This window comes from Peromyscus californicus, unplaced genomic scaffold (assembly GCF_007827085.1).
Source record: "Peromyscus californicus insignis strain IS unplaced genomic scaffold, ASM782708v3 Scaffold_7__1_contigs__length_154581171, whole genome shotgun sequence".
Lineage (NCBI taxonomy): Eukaryota > Metazoa > Chordata > Mammalia > Rodentia > Cricetidae > Peromyscus > Peromyscus californicus.
In genome coordinates this window covers 63,282,836-63,303,002 of record NW_026294595.1, presented here as the reverse complement: position 1 = coordinate 63,303,002, position 20,167 = coordinate 63,282,836, and the positions used below count along the sequence as shown (strand labels likewise).

Here is a 20,167-nt window from a genome sequence, read left to right as displayed (position 1 = left end):
CTAGGGAAGTTCCCAGAAATCCACAAGGATGATCCCACCTTCGACTACTAGTTATAGTGGAAAGAGTGCCTGAATTAGCCTGCCCCGATAATCAGATTAGTAAATACCCCGTCATTATAAAGCCTTTATCCAGTAACAGAAGGAAGCAGATGCAAAGATCCACAGCCAAGCACCAGGCTGAGCTCCAGGAGTCCAGCTGAAGAGAGAGAATAGGGATTCTATGAGCAAGGGCATCAAGATCACAATGCAGAAACCTACAGAGAAAACCAAACCAAACTAATGGGAACTTGTTAACTGTGGACCAATAGCTGTGTTGCCTCCATGGAACTGGACTAGGCTGTCTGCATGGATGATACAGTTATGTAGTTTGATCTGCTTAAGGACCCCCCCTTGCAGTGGGATTAGGATCCATCACTAGGGCTTTTTTGAGCCCACTGCCTATGGTAGGACAACTTATATAGCCTTGTTGCAGGGGTAGGGGCTTAGATCTGCCTCAACTGAGTGTATCAGGCTCTGCTGACTCTCCACAGGAGGCTTTGCCTTGGAGGAGATGGAAATGGGGTTTGGGATAGGGGGGTAAAGCTGGAGGGTGGGAGAACAGAGAGGAGGAGATCTGTGGCTGATATGTAAAATGAATAGAAAAATTCTTAATAATTTTTTTTAAAAAGAAGGCATATGTTTCAAAAAAGACTGTCATTGAAAACACCCAGTAACTCTTGAATCTCAGCAAAATGAAACAAAGAGGTTGAATGAATGTTAAGTGAAAATATGCATGAACACCTTATTAGAGGAAGTAGAACAAATGAGCTTAGGCAACTGTGATCCAATCTTAGTTCATTAAGTAATTGAAAATGTAAAGAGAAACCCTTACATACTTAATAAAATGCCAGAATCTAAAACACCAAGAACACCAAATCTCAAGGGTGTATGACAAATTAATTTTCATTCATTATCAGTAGGAGTGGCTATAATATAACCATTTAGGAGGATACAATAGCAATTTCTAAACTACATATTTTCTTGGATTACTGGCATTCATTTTATTTTAAGGCATTTTGTTGAATATTTATGTAATCAATAGATCACCATTTGATTCCTATTTGCCTTAGCTTATGGTCTGATTTTGGAAAAATTTAAAAATATTTATTTATACTCATCTTTTTACACTTTAGATATCATCCCATGAGTTTCAAACACACCCATGAGGCTTCTCGACCTGTAGATGTCATGGACACCTTGACTGTCAATGTTCATAGAAGATTTAATATGAACCAAAATAATGTATTTTGTTCAATGTTTAGGGAATAACTTTGATCATCACCTCAAATAATTACTTTACTTAAATTTATCACTAAGCATTTTTGGAAGAGTTGTGCATGGGAATTCTTTCTTGGTCTTCATTTGATAATTTTATATGAACACACAGCAGTTATTGATTTCTGTAGACTACATTTGTACTTTGTTCCTTATCTTGTACATTTTCTTGTCTAATTTTGGTGGCCTTTTTTGCCCTATCTTTCCTGATTGCTCTGATGACATCTACAAGTATTATTATATATTATACTCTATCTTATTATATAGCACATAGTAAAATATATGCCATATGCTATATTATGTACTATAGAGTATATATACTATACTAAATTATTTTATACTACTACTCTATTATATGCTAGTATTATGTATAATACTAGTATACTCCTAGTATGACATGAAATAAAAATGTTGAAATGGGGCATATTTAAGTTATATCAAACCTTAAATACTTTAAACACTCCTTCATCCATTATGTTAGCTATTAACATGAAAATATCATTCCTTATTTTGAGAAATATTATTTCTATATCAAATTTGTGTTTTGTTCAGTGAAAAAAAACTTAATTGTTACCAAATGTTTGTTTGTCATCCACTGAGAGTCCCATAAAAGGTTTGTCCTTTATCTTTGTGCTATGCATTAGCAATGATCCATATTATCGGCTAGTTTTATACAAAATTATACTTGAATCCTAGGATAACATGAGCTTGATCATGGTGTATAAAAATATTATTGTGCCTTCTTACTTGGTTTGTTATTGTTTTGTGGATAATTTTACCAGATTTTTAAGAAATATTTTAAAGAATGATGTGTTTATGAATAACAATTAACATTTGCTAGGTCTGCCTCAATTCCACTCAAATTTATATTATATCATGTTACATTATATTACTTCCCTATTTTCTTGTAGAATATTTGTTTATATGCTTAGCATTCTGTAGTCAGAAGTTTCTCTGGTCCTTCCCAGCCCCGTGGTCAAGATGAATCTCTCTGTGTCCTGCAGCTGCTGGGTCCCAAGTAAACACACAGAGGCTTATATTAATTATCAACTATATGGCCTATGGGTCAGGCTTCTTGTTAGCTAGCTATTATAACTTAACCCAACCCATTTCTATTAATCTATATGTTGCCACTTGGCCATGGCTTTACTGGTCTACTGGCATGTTGCTCCTTGGGCAGCAGGCTGGTGTCTCTTCTGCCTCTGACTTTCTTCTTTCTTGTATTTCCTGCCTGGCTATAACCTGACTTGCCATAGGTCAGACCAGCTTATTTATTAACCAATTATAGTAACACATATTTACAGCATACAGAAAGACCACCCCACAGAGCTGCATTCTTTGCTCATAAGTCATATTTGATGTGTGCTCATCGTTAAATGAAGATTCTTCCTAATTATTCTCAGCTTTATGTACTGACAATTTGACAAGCTTTTGGCTCAAGGGTGACCTCTTTGTATAGATGCACTATTCAGTCTTTCTAAAATACACTCACACAGGTGACAATATTACACCTTATTATTTTCTCTTTTTTTATCTTTATGGTATTTGTGGTGCTTGGTACTCTTAAACATATCTCTCTTTACAGGGAACCTTCAAAATTGCTCATGAGTCTCAATATTTAACAACAGTTAATCATTTCACTAACTCAGGATTTATATTTGTTTGTCTTTGACCTTGGTTTTAAAATATAGACCACACTCTCCTTAAGTATACAGTATTTCTGATTTAACCTTCTAATTTCTTAGATTATAATCAAATAGAAGCATGTCCAACTATATTAGATTTCTAACTATTCATCTATAAAATGAGAACTTGTATTCTCTATCCTAAGAAGCATCTCAAATATTGATAAAGAGGCAAAGTACCTCATGCCATCATATTTACCAATGTCAAATTTCTTCATCATAGTTCTGTACATGCATTTGTGTGGGAAGGTTTGTCTTCTCACATGTTCCAATGTTGTGTCTGTTCATTGAAATTTGTTTGTAGGAATGATATATTACATATTATGTGAGTTTATCTTTCAAATTTTGGCTAGTATTCACAATTAACTTTATTATGTGACTTTTGAAGATGGAAATTTGTATTTTCTCCTCTTTAAATGTTGTAGTTTTCTAATTACTTAGTATAATAATCTACTACTAAACTTAATATTTATACTTGATTTATATGAAACGGTTTATAATTTCAACAGAGTAAAAGTATTATGTTTTAAAAGGCCATAACTCCTTTATCAGATATTTAAGAAACAGTATGATTTATACATTATTTTAGCTTACCATAATTACCAATTAATTGCAACATTAAGCATCTTGTATTACAAATGTGAGGAAATCAAGTTTCAAGGAAGTGAAATTTACTATAATTTTTCAAGGCCGTCATAGATTTTTCCCATATCTGAAGATTTTCTTGTCAAAAATTCAAAATTTTTACAGAGTTTCTATGCCATCACTCAATCTGACACTAGATCAGTATTTTATATTTTAAAATAGTTATTATAATGAAAACTGCAGTGTTTTTCTAAGATATTAACTATTATATTATGAAATACTTTATCATGTTGTTATTTTGAACAAGAAGCTAATTGGTGTATATTCCCTAAGGGTCATCTCCTGGGGCTTCATCAAAATTTATTTTAGTAGATATAAACATTCAAAATTAACCATATTTGCACAAATAAACTTGAATTTTCTGGCTCCACAGGTAAGAAAATTTTTAAGTCACTTGCAGAACATTTTGAGAATTACAGGATCAGAAATTCTTGTACCATAATTTTCTCTATTTTACATAGTGTCAAACCCTTTAATTACTGATTATTTAATGAATTAATAAAATGTGTTCATACATATCTCATTTATATTAAATTTTAATCTAAGGGGTCAAAAGCAAGACCTTTTAGAAAATATACAAGACAACAAGTATTGATCATGCACCTGGGCATAAATAAGAATGCTTCAAATTTAATAATATGTGTTTATAATTCCTCAAAGAAGAGAGACCATTTCAAGATTCAACAATAGCAATAATGGATGGAAAGGTGACATGCAATCTATCTGCTCTCAGGGGTACCTATAATTTTATAAGAAAAGTATCAATAGTCCTATAAAATAGAAGCCACTTCGGTTCACTAATAGTTGCTAATGTTTCTCTGGTCTCAATAATCTTTAGAAATACAATTGTAACAAAAATAAAGTTTTCCTAATTCCTCTGTGAATGATGGGAAATTGTATGTAATTTGTGGAATGAAGCAATCATGAGTTTTATGTTCCTTGTTAAAATTGTGTTTTAGAGGTGTAGGCTGCAACATTTTTTAAAATAATTCATCTTTTGATATTACAATTATATCATTTCTTTCCCTTTGTTTTCCTACCCAAAATCCTCCCAAATAACCTCCCTTGCTCTTTGTAATATTAATGGCCTCTTTTTTCATTGATTACTGTTACATACACATACACATATGTGTATTTGGATATATTCCTATATAAATAAGAACAGCTCACTCAGTCAGTAGGTATGTTTTCAAGACTGACTATTTGATGATAGTTTGAAATAGTTTTAAATATTGGTCTTTGCATGCCAGGGTAGGTAATCTACAACTCACTGTGCTGTCCATGATAACTTCAAATTTGCAATAATTCTCCTGCTTCAGCCTTCACAGTACTAGGATTAGAGACAAGGGACATCATACCTCACATTCAATATTATTAAATTCTTCAAGAATTGGTTCTTTTTATTTTTATAAATCTCAGTCCCTTCCCTATGTATTCATCCTGGTCAATAAACTTAGATCTGTATTAGGACAAAATCATCACAATGTCCCTACAGCACAATATTTACAATTTTATTAATTCAAAGCAAATGGAACTCACTATAATGTAACAAACTAAATTTTGGTCATCTGTGCACAGGAGTGGTGGTGTTGGTCATAGCAACAGATCCCATATTTTTGAAAGTATATTTTTCAATAAATAATCTAAAAATAAATAGAGAACAAAATTAGTAATTAAAATATAATATTCAAAATATTTTGATTTAATCCTGATAAAATAATAATGGAATACATATTAATCAAAATAATTTATGTGTAGTTGAATTCAATATTCGACTTAGTTTTTGTTCACATATTTTTTGATTATAACATCTTAATACTTACATTTTTTCATCTAATATTAGATAATTTCTAAGTTAACTTGTATCACTATAAAAGCCCATTTCATATTAATATTGATTCATCACTCCATCTGGTATTTTACAGGTCCTTCTTTGAAAATTTAGTCCCTAATTTAGTCACTCTTCTTGGCCATTTGGCATCACACAGCACACTTATTCAAAGACACTGATATTTTAAAGAGAAGCAAATTTTGAGAGAAAGCTTAGCACCTAACAACACACATGGCTTGTGTTCATGAAGTCTGAAAAGAAGACATACTTCCAGTTCCCATGTCCTATATTCACATCTCAAGATAGATGTTTCACTGACTTGCTGGTAAGTTTAGTATTAAGCCTGATAATTTCTTGTGATTTCTGGTCTCACTAAAAACAAGATTGCATAGTATTTGTCTATGATTTCTTTTCAAAATATGCTTATACCTTATCTATACAAGCATATTTTGGTCAAAATTCTGGTTAAAGGCATCACAAAAATGTACACATATGTGAATGCATGAAAATAAACAAACACATTTATATGTAGATATAATTCCATTATAGACATCAGGTTTTCATGACTCTCATTAAGAAGTAATTTTGTCATCTATGAATCCTTCATTTTAAAGTCTACATGTTTACTAGATTATAATTGTTCCAGCCTCTGTAATTCTCATTACCTATCTTTTCTTAGAAAAACACCATTGACATATCTCATTGATTTCCAAATAAATCTTCATGCAATTGTATCCTGCTGGGCTTCTTTGTTCTCTCAATAATCTCCTTTGATTTTTCTTCACTTGAATTATTTTCTAGGTACATGCACTCTCTCTCACACACATGCAATTTAAATCCACATTCTGAATATGAGAACAAATGTGAGTGTTCATCTTTCAAAATATAGTCCATTTTGATTAACATAATAATCCCCAGCTCCATTCATTTCTCACATATGATTTCACTTTTAGTTATGGAAGGGTACAATTTTATTTTGTATATGCACCATATTTCCTTTATCCATTCATATGTTGATAGACATCTAGGCTAGTTCATTTCTTAGCTTTTATGAATAGTGATTCAAGAAAAAAAAAAGTTCATTTATCTCTATGGTAGGACCTGGAACCCTTTGAGATATATGAACAAGGGTTGCACAGATTTGATCATATGGCAGTCAACATTCAGGTTTTTCAGAAACTTGTTATAAATCTTCATATTGGTTGCATGTGTTTGTACACCCAGTAGATGTTTTAAATGTTCTTTCTCCAGTCCCTGCTGCCATTTGCTTTCTTGTTGATAGCTGTCTGACTGTGTTGAGAGAAAATCACAAATCAATTTCAATTTGTATTTTCTTTCCTGCCTATGCATGTTGAACAGTGTTTTAACTACTTTTTGGTCATTTATTTTTCTTTCTTTGAGAACTATGTATTCTGTTCTTTGGCTCACCTATTGCACATAAGGCTTGATTCATTGACATTACATTGTGGATGTTCTGTATCATTTCTAGATATTTTAATAATCTCTTGTGTTACAAATAATCAGCAAATATTATGGTTTTCCAGAATATAGATGATCTTCATTCTGATGATTATTTCCATTGCTGAACAGAGCTATTTAACCTGTTATGATTCCATTTGTCAGTTACAGGGATTATATTGCATGTTATGAGAGTTCTTTTCAGAATGTTCTTCCTTGTATCTTGAAGTGTTTCCCATGTATTTTCCTGTAGCATTTTTAGTAATTCATTTATTCTTTTACATGTTCATGTCCCATTTCCCCTTCATCACCTGTTGAAGAAGTTTATTTCTTATATTTGTTTTGATGTCTTTGTCAATAGTTACAATGCAATTTAAATCCACATTCTGAATATGAGAACAAATGTGAGTGTTCATCTTTCAAAATATAGTCCATTTTGATTAACATAATAATCCCCAGCTCCATTCATTTCTCACATATGATTTCACGTTTAGTTATGGAAGGGTACAATTTTATTTTGTATATGCACCATATTTCCTTTATCCATTTATATGTTGACGGACATCTAGGCTAGTTCATTTCTTAGCTTTTATGAATAGTGATTCAAGAAAAAAAAGAGATACAATGTTATAATAATATATAGTTACAATGCTATAATAATATATAGATTTCTGTGTCTCTTTCTATTCCATTGGTTTACTTATGTTTGTTGTAGTCATATACACTGTAATTGATCCTATAGTTGTGTAAGGTTTGATATCATGTATTGTGGTTACTTTATAATTGCTTTCTGGAAGAACAGCTTTGTATTGTTCAGAGAGAGACTTTGTTCTCCATTTGAATTTAGGATTGTTTTATTATAGTCTATGAAGAATGACATTAAAATTTTGCTCATGATGGCATTGTGTCAATAGAACACTTTAATTAATATGTCATTCTCCACAATATTATACAAAATTATCTTCTATTTCATTGTGTATAAATGGCATATATGATTATATCACCATGTAGACATTTTCTCCTAAACCACTGAGTATACAAAACATAGTCTATGTTCATTGATTTACACTACTATCTGTTGTTTTCATAGTACTATGAAGAGTAAACTGAGTGTCTTCAATGTTGCTTCATGAGATTCCAACATGATGAACATCACAGAAGCTACTACATTTGTTCTCAAGGGACTCACCGACAATGCTGAACTTCAGATCATTCTCTTTTTCCTCTTTCTAGCAATTTACCTTTTTACTCTAGTAGGGAATGTAGGACTAATTATTTTAGTCATTGGAGATCCTCATCTCCACAATCCCATGTACTGTTTCCTCAGTGTATTGTCTTCTGTGGATGCCTGCTATTCCTCAGATATCACGCCTAATATGTTAGTAGGATTTATGTCAAAAAATAAAATCATTTCACTTCATGCCTGTGCAACACAGATGTTCCTTGCTGTTACATTTGGAACCACAGAATGCTTTCTTTTAGCAGCGATGGCATATGATCGATATGTAGCCATTCACAACCCACTTATGTATGCAGTGAGCATGTCTCCTAGAGTCTATGTGTCACTCATCATTGCTTCCTATGCTGGTGGAATTATGCATGCTGTTATCCACACAGTAGCCACGTTCAGCCTGTCTTTCTGTCGTTCCAATGAAGTCAGACATATATTTTGTGACATACCTCCTCTGCTTGCTATTTCCTGCTCTGAAACTTATGTAAATGAGCTGCTGCTTTTCTTCTTTGTGAGTTTCATAGAACTAGTCACCATCCTGATCGTTCTGGTCTCCTATGCTTTTATCTTGTTGTCAATTCTTAAGATGAATTCAGCTGAAGGTAGGAGGAAAGTGTTTTCTACATGTGGAGCTCACCTCACTGCTGTGTCCATTTATTATGGCACAATCTTCTTCATGTATGTGAGACCTAGTTCGAACTATTCCTTGGAGCATGACATGATAGTGTCAACATTTTACACCATTGGTATTCCCATGCTCAACCCCATCATCTACAGTCTGAGGAACAAAGATGTAAAAGAGGCAATGAGAAGAGTTTTGAGAAAAAAATTTCATATTAAACATTAAATTAAAAAATTAAACTAATTTTCCATTGTCTCTTTATAATAAGTTCTTAAAAAGCAGTTTTGATATAGTTTCTTACATATTTTCCATTGTATTTTTTACAGTCTTTAACACTGCATTCAAACATAAAATCATTGTTGCTTGTTGTTGCTTATACCATGTTAGCTGACCTACAAGATTCAAGGTAATTCTCCCATCTCCATTACCCATCTTAGCCTAGAAGCACTGTGATTATAGACGCGTGTTGTCACCCTTGGCTTTATGTGTGTTATAGGGATTCAAACACATACCCTAACATAGCAAACACTTTGCAAACTGAACCATCTACCATCACTTTAGTGTATAATTTTTGAAGAATGCAAAATTCCATTTATTTTTAGTTTAATAATCATTATTTTTAATTATTCATTGTTATCACATATACATTTTTTAAATTAAAATGATAATTACATTAAACTCTGTACATGATATTTACATATCTAAAGATGTGGTATCTGTTTCTAAAAATTTATACCTTGAATATCACAGAGATATTCAATACACAATCCCGTACAAAGCTGCTAAAACGATTGTAGTAGTTTGTTAGGACGATCATAATAACACACCACACAATACCTGGCTTATGCAGACAACAAAGAACAACAACAACAAAAAATATAAAAACAAAAAAATTCAACCAAAGAAAGAAACAAACAGATGCTAGATATCCAAAACCTAATAGTTAGCCCAATTAAATTGCTCTTAGGTATTTCTCTGTTGATTGTCATAGTTTTTTGTTTGTTTGTTTGTTTTCCTGTAGATGGTTTTCTCGTTGTGTTCCTTGTTGTTTTCCTCTATATGTGTTTTCCTAACTTGTCCTTATAGGGATAATAAGTATGTTGGACTAACACCCATCAAAATACTTCAGTATAACTAACTATATTTTAAAAGTCTATTTATCGAAATTCAAAGATATTCAGAAGCACTAGGTGTTAATTTTAACACTGAATCCTATGTATATGTGTACAAATATCTGTAAATATATGATACATAATCATGTGATCATTGCTTTAAAAAACTTAACTTGCCTTTCCAGTGGAAAAAAATATTCTAGGTTCTCAGGGTCATAATTATATACAAAGTCCTGGTTATATATGACTAGCTTGATCATCCTCATGAAGTCTCAGTTTCTTACTCCATTTCATTCTCTACCCTTCCATCCCTCCCGGCACACAGGAGAATAAACCTAGGTCTTTATGCATGGTACTCAAAGACTTTACCACAAAGTTGCACTCAAAGCCTCCAGTTAAGTATTTTATATATTATATGCAGGATGATGATCCAGATGTTGTTTCTCATGCTTGTTTACAACTGTTTAGAAGATAGCCCTTTTATTCCACTAAGCCAATCTTCTGAGTAGTCTGCTACAGAACTTGTGATACTGTGGGTATACTGGAGGAAGAATAAACAGAGAGTTGATGATGTGCAATTAATGTAAAGATTTTCCAATACAGGGGCATCTTGGCCTTTGAGAGCCAAAAAACACCACAAAGTCACACCAATCAACAAAACTCACACAAGAGTTTTACTGGGGAGAAACACAGGGCATGACTGCTGTGTATGGGAAGAGAGACAATAGATTGTTAAATGATGGAAAGGGCTTTTCTGGGGTTTTTCAAGCATGTGTAGTGAGCTAGTGAAAAAGTACAGCAAGGTCTGTTGGTTTTGGCCAATAATGCTGAGTCATTAGTGTGGGATTTCTAAGCCTAAGGAGCTCTGGGTCAAGTCAGGGACAGGGAGTTTTTCTCTTCTCCCTGGTCCCTACATTCTCCCATTTTCATCACTATTAATAACTAATAAGGCTGGAAGTGGAGGGCAAAATTATCATTAATGCATTTCCTGCTTTATGGGATCACTGAAGTCCATGGGGCAAGCTTGACCTTCACCAGCAGGGCATACTCAGGGGTGTACACCTCTGCTCCCATAGTTAGGGGCTGATAATCCTGTAATAGCAACTGATTAAAAGTCTGCTTAGAAATCTTTTGAATTTTTTGTTGAAGAAATGTAGAGAAGAAGTTTATAAGACAGGGTGCAATTTGTAGGATTAGGTAAAGAAGGAGGAAAGGAGTTAAGAAAGGCAGTATCCCATTCCATATTGGAGCAAGGACAGTTCACCAGTCAGAGGCATTGAGCTCTTCCTTGTGGTTTTGGAGATCTGTCTGGAGCTGTAGGATCTTACATTTTATTATACCCTATTGGTTGTCATAGAAGCAATATTATCCTAGATAGAAAACACTTAATTGAGTCACTCACAATCCACACTACCAAGAAATAAATTCTATCCATCCTAGCAGTGGCTAGGTTCCTATGCTCTTACATCTCTTCTTACTCCCTGTGGTAGTTTGAAAGAAAATGCCCCCCAAAGAGAGTAACACTGTTAGGAGCTGTGGCTTTGTTGGAGTTAGGTTGGGCCTTTTTGGAGGAGGTGTGGCACTGTGGGAGTAGGCTTTGAAGTCTCCTTTGCTCAAGCTATGCTCAGTGTAGACACAGACTCCTGCTGTCTGTGGATCAAGATGTAGCATTCTCAGCTCCTTCTCCAGCACTATGACTTTCTTCACATTGCCGTGTTCTACCATGATGGCAATGGACTAGCCTCTGAAACTCTAAGCCACCCAAATTAAATGTTTTCCTTTACAAGACTTGCTGTGGTGATAGTGTCTCTTCAGAGCAATAGAAACCCTAACTAAGATACTACCTGTTTGTTCCCATATTATGAGATGGTCATTGGTCCTTCATGTGAGCCCCTCCCTGTACCCATTGCCAAGCTTCTTCAAAAGCTTCAGTGGACACTCCCAATCAAACCACTAACCAACAGGACAAACTAATAGCTCCTGCATGTGCCTTTCCACTAGCAAAGGGACTCAACCACTCCAAATCAAGCTTCATATCTGACTCAAGCTGCTGATTTTTCTTTCCTAAGGCATGTATGGATCATTTCTTTCTGTTGACTTCTGCCACCAACTGTTTTTAATACCAAATTCCTGAGTCCATCTTTTCAGCTGCTTCTTCCTTCCACCTACTCTAACTATTCACCTATCCTTGCCTACTTGGTAAGTATCCTCTCTCTGGCTCCTGGACTCTGCTATGCCTTTGGAGCATCCACCATGGGGCACCTCCCAGCTATGCACTCTGAGATCCCACCATACTGGCAAATCTCTAGTTACTAAGAACTTAATCCTCTCCTTCAATTGATACCTCCCTGTTCCTTGACTCTTCCTCTAGGAGTTGCCTGCTAAGTCCTGAAGCTTCCTTAAGCTCTCTGAAACTCTGTGACCTTGCCATCCTGCTCCCCAGCTTTCTCCTGGAATTCTAACTGTTTTTCTGTGTCCTCTTGGGCTTTCTTCTTGTCTCCCAGCTATCATTTCAGTCTCAGAAAACTCCTTTTTTGCAGGTCATTGTTTGACCTTTTATCTCTAATTCCACAGAGTTGGTTTTATTTAAGCTTCACTCTGTTACTACAAACAGTATGATTTCATTACAGGCCTATGGCTCAATTTTCATGCTCAATTTTCAAATTCTCTCATATGGTAACACCTGCCATTGCACAAACAAATGTTCTGAAAATCTTTTATATCCAATCTTGCTCTCTCCTCCTCTAATTATTCCTATCTATGCCTGTACATGTTAGCTTTTTGATATGGATGTTTACTGTCAAAGAGGACCCCTACCTCTAACCAACAGCTCATCATAATAGGCTCAGGAAATTGCTCTATATTAAGCTGTTAAAGTTCCTTATAGTTTCTTATAACTCCCCTAACTGTAGCAGGAATCTTAAAGAGTCTTATTAATAAAATCAAACCTGAAGCCAGTTATTGGGGTGAATGCTGGAAGATCAAAGGAGCAGAACAAGCCACAGCTACCTCACCTCGCCCGATCCTCAGCTGATCCTGGTTCCTCAGACTAGAAGCTTCTGTGTCCTCATTCAAATGGAACTCAGCTGAACTGTAGCTCAAAAACCTAAAAGCTTAACCAGCCAAATGCTTAACCAGCCAAATGCTTCTAGTTTCTGGTCTCTACGCCTTATATATCTTTCTGTTTTTGCCATCACTCTCTGGGATTAAAGGCTCACTTCTTGGGATTAAAGGCGTGTGTCACCATGCCTGGCAGTTTCCAATGTGGCCTTGAACTCACAGAGATCCAGAGGGATTTCTGCCTCTGGAAGGCTGGGATTAAAGGTGTGTGCTACCACTGTCTATCCTCTATGTTTAATATTGTGGCCGTCCTGTTCTTTGACCCCAGATAAGTTTATTAGGGTGCACAATATTTTGGGGAACACAATACCACCACACCTAACCATCTCGCCTTCACTAGGATCCAATTCCTTATGATTCCCCATTCCATCTATCCTTCACTAGGACTTATCCCTATTCCTGTTTTCTTTATAACCAAAGGGAAGATTACCATAAAAAGTGGCCAAAAAAATAACAGGTTGCCCATGGGACAAATCTGGCATTTCTAAATTCCCCTTGTAATCTTTATATATAGGAGAGGTCTTTCAAATTCTACGTTGAATACCCATGAGTCACCAGATGGGAGGAGGATGCCAATGGCAAATTGTATTATCACATGTTCAGCAGGCACCCAGATAGCATGATAAAAATGCAGAGTATACACCACACTCAGCAAATATCTGGATATAGAAAAAAATAGATGTGATACAACATTCATCAAAGGTTCTTACCTTCCTAAATTTTACCTCTTGGATGGCACTGATATTATCTCTCTATCCTCATGGTTACTCCATCTCTTATTTCAGACCTAAACCTGTGCATACCAGCTACTAAATACTGCTTTGCCTGACCATTTTAGTGAATGCTGGTTGTGTGTCCCTCCCAGGTCAGACTCACACCACTATTTATGGTCTCACCCATTGCACTATTACATTCTCTCACCATGCCACTCACTAACTCCTCTGAGTCAAATATCACTACCACCCTTTATCTTTCCCACATCTTTCTCTTCAGTATCACAGACTGCTTTAATTCCTCAGAGACATACTTCATGGCACACTGGATTCCTCAGACTACAATAATACCCTGGCTCTGAGTAATACTACCCAGCCCCTATGTCCAAATGTTCACAATCCCTGGATCCTCTGTAGCACTCAAGTTTACCCCTGCCTACTTGCTGGGTAGTCAAGGACTTGTGCCCTGTTGTTCTTTTTCCCAAAGTTAAGGTTACCCAGAGAATACCTCTTGCTAGTGCTCATTATAGTGTTCATAATGACATGACAAACAAATTAATGGTTAAGGTCCTATCCCCTCTTACATACCTAGGTATATAAAACCACTACAACAATGTGGTAACTGCTTCCCTAACTGTCTACTCTCAGTTTTTCTTAGTTCATCCAGGATCTCTATTGCATAGCAGAGACCATCTTCAACCTTCGTGGCCAAATACCCTCACTGGATGCCATGGTTCCCAAAGTTTGGAAAGGATTTGATCTACTAACCTCAGAGAACGTTGATCTTTGTCTCTTCCTTGGGATAGGGTCCCAGTGAGGCTCAAACACTGAGGGGGAGCCCAGGCATCAGGAAAGCTTATCCAAGTCAGTGGACTAATGTAAGGGTTTTTCTTGCACTAGGCCATTTTGTCATTTATGCACAAAGTAATGCCACAAAGTCACACCATGCAATACAAGCCACATAAGAGATTTATTGGGGAGAAACAGGATGCTGGCTGCCTCTGAACTGGAAGAGACAGCAGAGGGCTCAATGAAGGAGAGGGCTTTTATGGGGTTCAAGTAGCATGTGCATGGAGCTAGTGGAAAAGTACAGAACTGCCTGTTTTGTTTTGTTTTGTTTTGTTTTGTTTTATTTTTGGTGGATAATAATGGGATGGAGATTTCCAAGCCTCAGAAGCTTTGAGTCAAGCCATGGAGTAGGGAGGTTTTCCCTTGTCCCTGGTCCCTACATTTAGTCTACATGCTTCCCTGGCAGGAGTCGTTTGTTGGTCTCAGATAATGCCTGCAGGTTTAGGGGCTGGTATAAAGCAATGAGCAGGGTAAGAGGTTAGGAGGAGAAGATATGTGTGATCCACTGGTGATGGGGCAAGTGGGCAAAAGGAGTATGCAACAAGTGGTTTGATAAGGAATGGGATTTAGAGGAGCAAAGGGAGAGAGGAAGATCTGAAGTTACATTGTGTACTTCCCTTTCCAGCGTCTCTTTCATCATTTTGTTTTGTTTTCCTTTAGATTGGTTCCCATTGATTTGGGAGACTCTCTAGTCATATGACTCCTCCTACAAGCACCATGGTGAGCAAGAGCTTATTGGTAACATAAGATCATAACAATTTATCGTTTTCATCTTTGTTTCTTCATTTTTATATGCAACTATACATAGCTCATTTTCATCTCATGCATTCTACTTTACACTTCTTCAGTTATATGATCTACTTTCTGGACTTCAGAACAATGCCTGGCATACATTGCTTTTTAGTAAAGATGAGAGAACAATTTCCAGCATCAACTGAGAGTTAACTGATCTAATCAGCACTCTAAAAATAATATTATTTTATTTAAATATTTCATGTTCTTAGAAACTCTTGTTTATTCATTTACAATTGCTTTCCTTGACAGTCTGTTATCAATTTTCATATTATATTCTAATTACTGAAACACACATTTATTTTTTACTAACTTTTTAAAGTTGATATACAAAATATTTGGTTTTATAGTCACTTTTTAATATATATATATATATATATATATATATATAGCCATCTACTTTCACACATATGTGCCATATGTACATTATGTGTGAGTATACCAGCACATAAATCATTCCATTTACATATTACATGTCAACAGCATAAGCTTAGCCAGACAACCTATCCAAGTGCCTTAAAAGTCACCCACAATTTTAGAGAACATGGACTAATGCAGATTATATTACTGAAAATAGTAGAGGGACAGAGTACTAAGTAAGACTTTTTAGTAGTTGGTTTGAGATTTCTGGAAGTAATTATCTTAAAAGAGAAAAGCCTAATGCAGTCAAGTGAATACTAATAGTCTGCAGTAAGATGTGAGAATGCAAACATTTAGATGGTCAACATAATGAAATATCAGTCAGGAATTCTATAGTGAACATTACTATAACAATCATGAATAATATGATAGGGCCATAGTGGGTCAGAAGAAGGAAAAGCTCATTGACTGGACATCTGGAGCATGTGCTATATAACAACCTGCAGGCCTTAAGGTAAGTCCCCAGACCAGCAGTTATTTCCTGAAGTCACAGAAACATTAGTCACATCTAATGTTGAGAAACATCCTCAGATCTCATTTTTGAGGAGCAGGCTCAAGATAGCAATGGAATCTGCATACTTGCACATATTTTAAAGTGACACATATAGATGGAATAAGACTGGAGAGATTAAATGAAAATGTGTAAGAAAATATTGATGTACCTGCAGATTTTGATTCCCTATGAGCAAAAGGAACAGGATCATGATGGGGAAACCCACAGAGACAGCTGACCACAGCTAGTTGGAGCTTACTGACTCTGGACTGACAGCTGGGGAACCTTCTAGGCCCTCTGAATGTGGGTGACAGTTGTGTGACTTGGGCAGTTTTGGGGGCCACTGGCAGTGGGAACAGGATTTGTCCCTAGTGTATGAACTGGCTTTTTGGAGCCCATTCCCTATGGAGAGATACCTTGCTTAGCCTCAATACAGGGGTGGGGGGGGGGGGATTTGGTCCTGCCTCAGCTTGATATGCCAGAATTTTTGACTCCCCATGGGAGGCCTTATATTCTCTGAGGAGTGGATGGTGGGTGAGCAGGAGGAGGGGAAGGAGGGGGAACTGTGGTTGGTATGTAAAATGGACAAAAAAAACCTTTTAAAGAATAAAAAGAGTATTCTTTATAAATAGATACACTCACATCATGTTTTAAAAGAGACAAGGAAAGGAAGAAACCATGTCCATCTAAGTTACTGAACTCTGTTACTTGAAGGAAGTACTGGAATGAACTATTTGGGACATTTTCCCTGCAAGGCAAGCTGGCACTTACCTAGATTCATCCCCTGAATTTTTTTTTATTTCAATCTACAGCTAGATTTATGTGCCAAAGAAGTTCTAACAGCATAAGTTATTGAACTTCTAAACTTCAACTGTACCCATTTTATAATTTGAACTGGTACAAAATAAGGTAACTCAAGTTGTTGGATATAATATATCAAGAGCAGCATTGGTTGAACCTAGAGGAAACTGATGCACAGTTCCATTCAGAAGACTCAATCTGCTAGAAGAGTGGGCCTCCAGATCGAGAAAGAACATTATATGGAAACAACACCCAATGAGGAAGGAGATCTACATATAACAGTTTCTTAGAAAGAAGAGACTTCCCTTCAAAACCTAGAGTAACTGTCATACCTTAGCTATAACCAACAGCCCTCTAAGTGGACTTAATATTCAGTCAATAAGAGGGAAAAAATGCCTGGTACTGGAAACCCAGTTAACTACCCAGTGCTGATGAAGTGATGCCTATTAGAGGAGAGGTTACAACCACTACTTTACTAAACCAGTGCAATCCCTAACAATAATCTATAAACATTTGTTTATATACCCACAGACAAGTGCAGTCTTTGCCTTCATTGAAGAAACGTCTCTCTACAACAGATGGAGACAAGTACAGAAAACTACAACTAATCAAAACACAGAGGAGTTGTGGGATCCCAGTGAATGCATCTACAAAACTTCCTACATCTAAGGGTCAGATATAATTGCAAAACAGAGAACAGAAAGATTGCAACCAGAGGATCACGAATTATTCTGTGACATTGTGTCTCTTAATATCAGAGATATGCCCTTAAAGTCTCACAGATATGACTGCTCAAACATGAGCTATACAAGGACAATACCAATAGATATGCTAAAATGGGCAGGGAAAAAAAGCCCACAGGGCTTCAAACTTACAAAAAGCACAATAGGCAATTGAGAAGAGCTGGAAGTGGGAGATGTGATCTTTCCTGGAGAAAAACATAACCAGTCCTCAAAACATAATACAAGTAACATTAGGTGGACCCAACCAATAGACACACAAATACACATAATAAATAATTTTCCTTTGTCTACATATGCATGTGAAAGCAATTAGTATAAAAAGAGTCCATGAAATTGAAAAAGACATGGGAGGGTTCTATGGAAGTGTATGGAGGGAAAAAGGGAAAAGAAAAACATTGTAATTCTATTATAATATCAACAAATGGGAATAATTTAGAAAGTGGAGATAATCATATACCAGAAACAAAATGTGGGCCGATAAGATGCTTCAGTGGATAAAGGGGCTTGATAACAGACAACACCTTGAGGACTAACAACATGACAGAGAATAAAAGATGTTCAGCAAGAGAGGGATGGGATGTGGGAGAGCAGAGAAACTAATTCAGAGAGCAGCATTTAGAGCATTCTCTGATCTGAGCTCCCTAGGAATCTCAAAACCAACCCCAAGAAAAAATGAAAAATCTACCTGTATATGTTTGCAGAGGTTGGGAAGGGATGAGGGGAATTTCACATCACAAGATCCAGCTTTAGAGTGTCTTAGAAATGTGTCTAAGGTCCCAAAAGGCAAATTCTCGAGGAGTGTAAGAAGCCAAGTCTAGGAAGCACACCCAGGGGTCATCCCACTTAATTTTTATTCCTGAAAGAAAGAAATCGTGTGTCTCACTCTGAGTGGCCAGAGCTTAGTTTCACATTCTTACATGGCTTGCCAACTCAAATCATTGCACTTGGTAAGTACAGTGAGAATTCAGAGAACAGGATGCAAACTTGAGCACATACTTGGTCCAGTGGATGGTCCTACATACTGGATGGTTTCACTGGGCTCTAAATAAGAGCACATGACATTGGGAAGAAATGGTGTTCCTGGGAGGTTAGGAAGGAATTGGAGGGACAATTTCTTCAAAATATATTATATGCAGGTGAAAAGGCAGCACTTGTAATAGAAAAAAAGCAGGAATCTAAAAAGTAATGGGAAGTTTTTATTCAAAATGAATAATACACATATGAAATATGCCTTGAGTACATGTATTCTCTCATAAGTGTATTAGTTTTCATTATATATTTTATAATTACAATTTTATTTTTAAATATTAAATAGAGAAAGAAGTAAAGTCAGGGAAAAAAGAGAAACACTTAAACAGTAATTTTAGATGGCAGACAAGGTTTCCTGAGATATGAGATATGTGATTCTTCAAATTGGTTGAAGGGTCATCTAGTCCTGCTGTTAGGAGCCTTCTCCAACCCGTACTCTGCAAATTTTGGAGAAATGCCATCTTGTCATGTCTGGATTATATTTCTAGAATTAGTTTATGGCTTGTTAAAAGATTTTAATAGATCTTGAGCACTTCACTGTAAAGTCCCAAGTTGCCATATTACTTGAAATTTGCATGAGGAAGGTGTTTTCTAATCCAACATCCCATAAATTTTAGTGTGCTCAACAGCACTCCATCACTGTCAAATGAAATCTGTATGTACAATATAGGTCCTGATCTGGATTTAAAATCTCAGTTATATTAAAATCTCTAAAAAGCTCATGGTCACAATTATGACACACTGCCTTCTGCCTCCCAGTCTGAACAAAAGATTCTATGGCACATTTGTTCTATAACACGAGTTCTATAACATGAAAGAACTTCCATCCTACTATAAAGATGTTTTTATATGATATGAATACCTTCATCATTATAGCTATTTTCAGAAAGTGAAAAGCTCATAGATTAATCACTGTCTCTTTATACTAAGCCAAAGGATGGAACAAATGAACAGCCAAAGGGCTAGAGATATTAGAGGTCCTCTACTATGCTAATGCTTAGTACATAGTCAGAAACAAAACAACTCCTACGATCTGAGGACTATCAAGTCATCAGTATAATACAGGAGCCTAGGGCTGGGAAAACCATAGCATGCTACTTCAATGTAGAAGAGCTGGCATACATGTTCTTCTCTGCTAAGCTTCAGGGTAGGATTGCCAGGAGATGGGATGGCACAATAGCCAGCCCTAGTAGGACCTAGTGGACACAGCCAAAAATTGTTTTCCAGCCTAACTTTAATGTTGCTTGACACGTGGGTATTCCACTCGTTCTTGCACATTTCTTCATTCTTATTTTCCCCATGTCACTAG

The 20,167-nt window shown here is 35.9% G+C and overlaps 1 protein-coding gene across 1 annotated transcript; it reads left to right on the top strand.

Moving 5' to 3' along the window:
• The first annotated feature begins 8,075 nt into the window (after positions 1-8,075).
• On the top strand, positions 8,076-9,011 carry LOC128102279 (olfactory receptor 141). Its single transcript, XM_052725868.1, has one exon. It carries the CDS (start codon positions 8,076-8,078, stop codon positions 9,009-9,011), a length of 936 nt encoding a protein of 311 aa, XP_052581828.1.
• Positions 9,012-20,167: the final 11,156 nt, after the last annotated feature.

What these genes read in the sequence shown, in the direction of transcription:
- LOC128102279 (XM_052725868.1), top strand. Translation starts at nt 8,076, where the DNA reads ATGATGAACATCACAGAAGCTACTACATTTGTTCTCAAGGGACTCACC.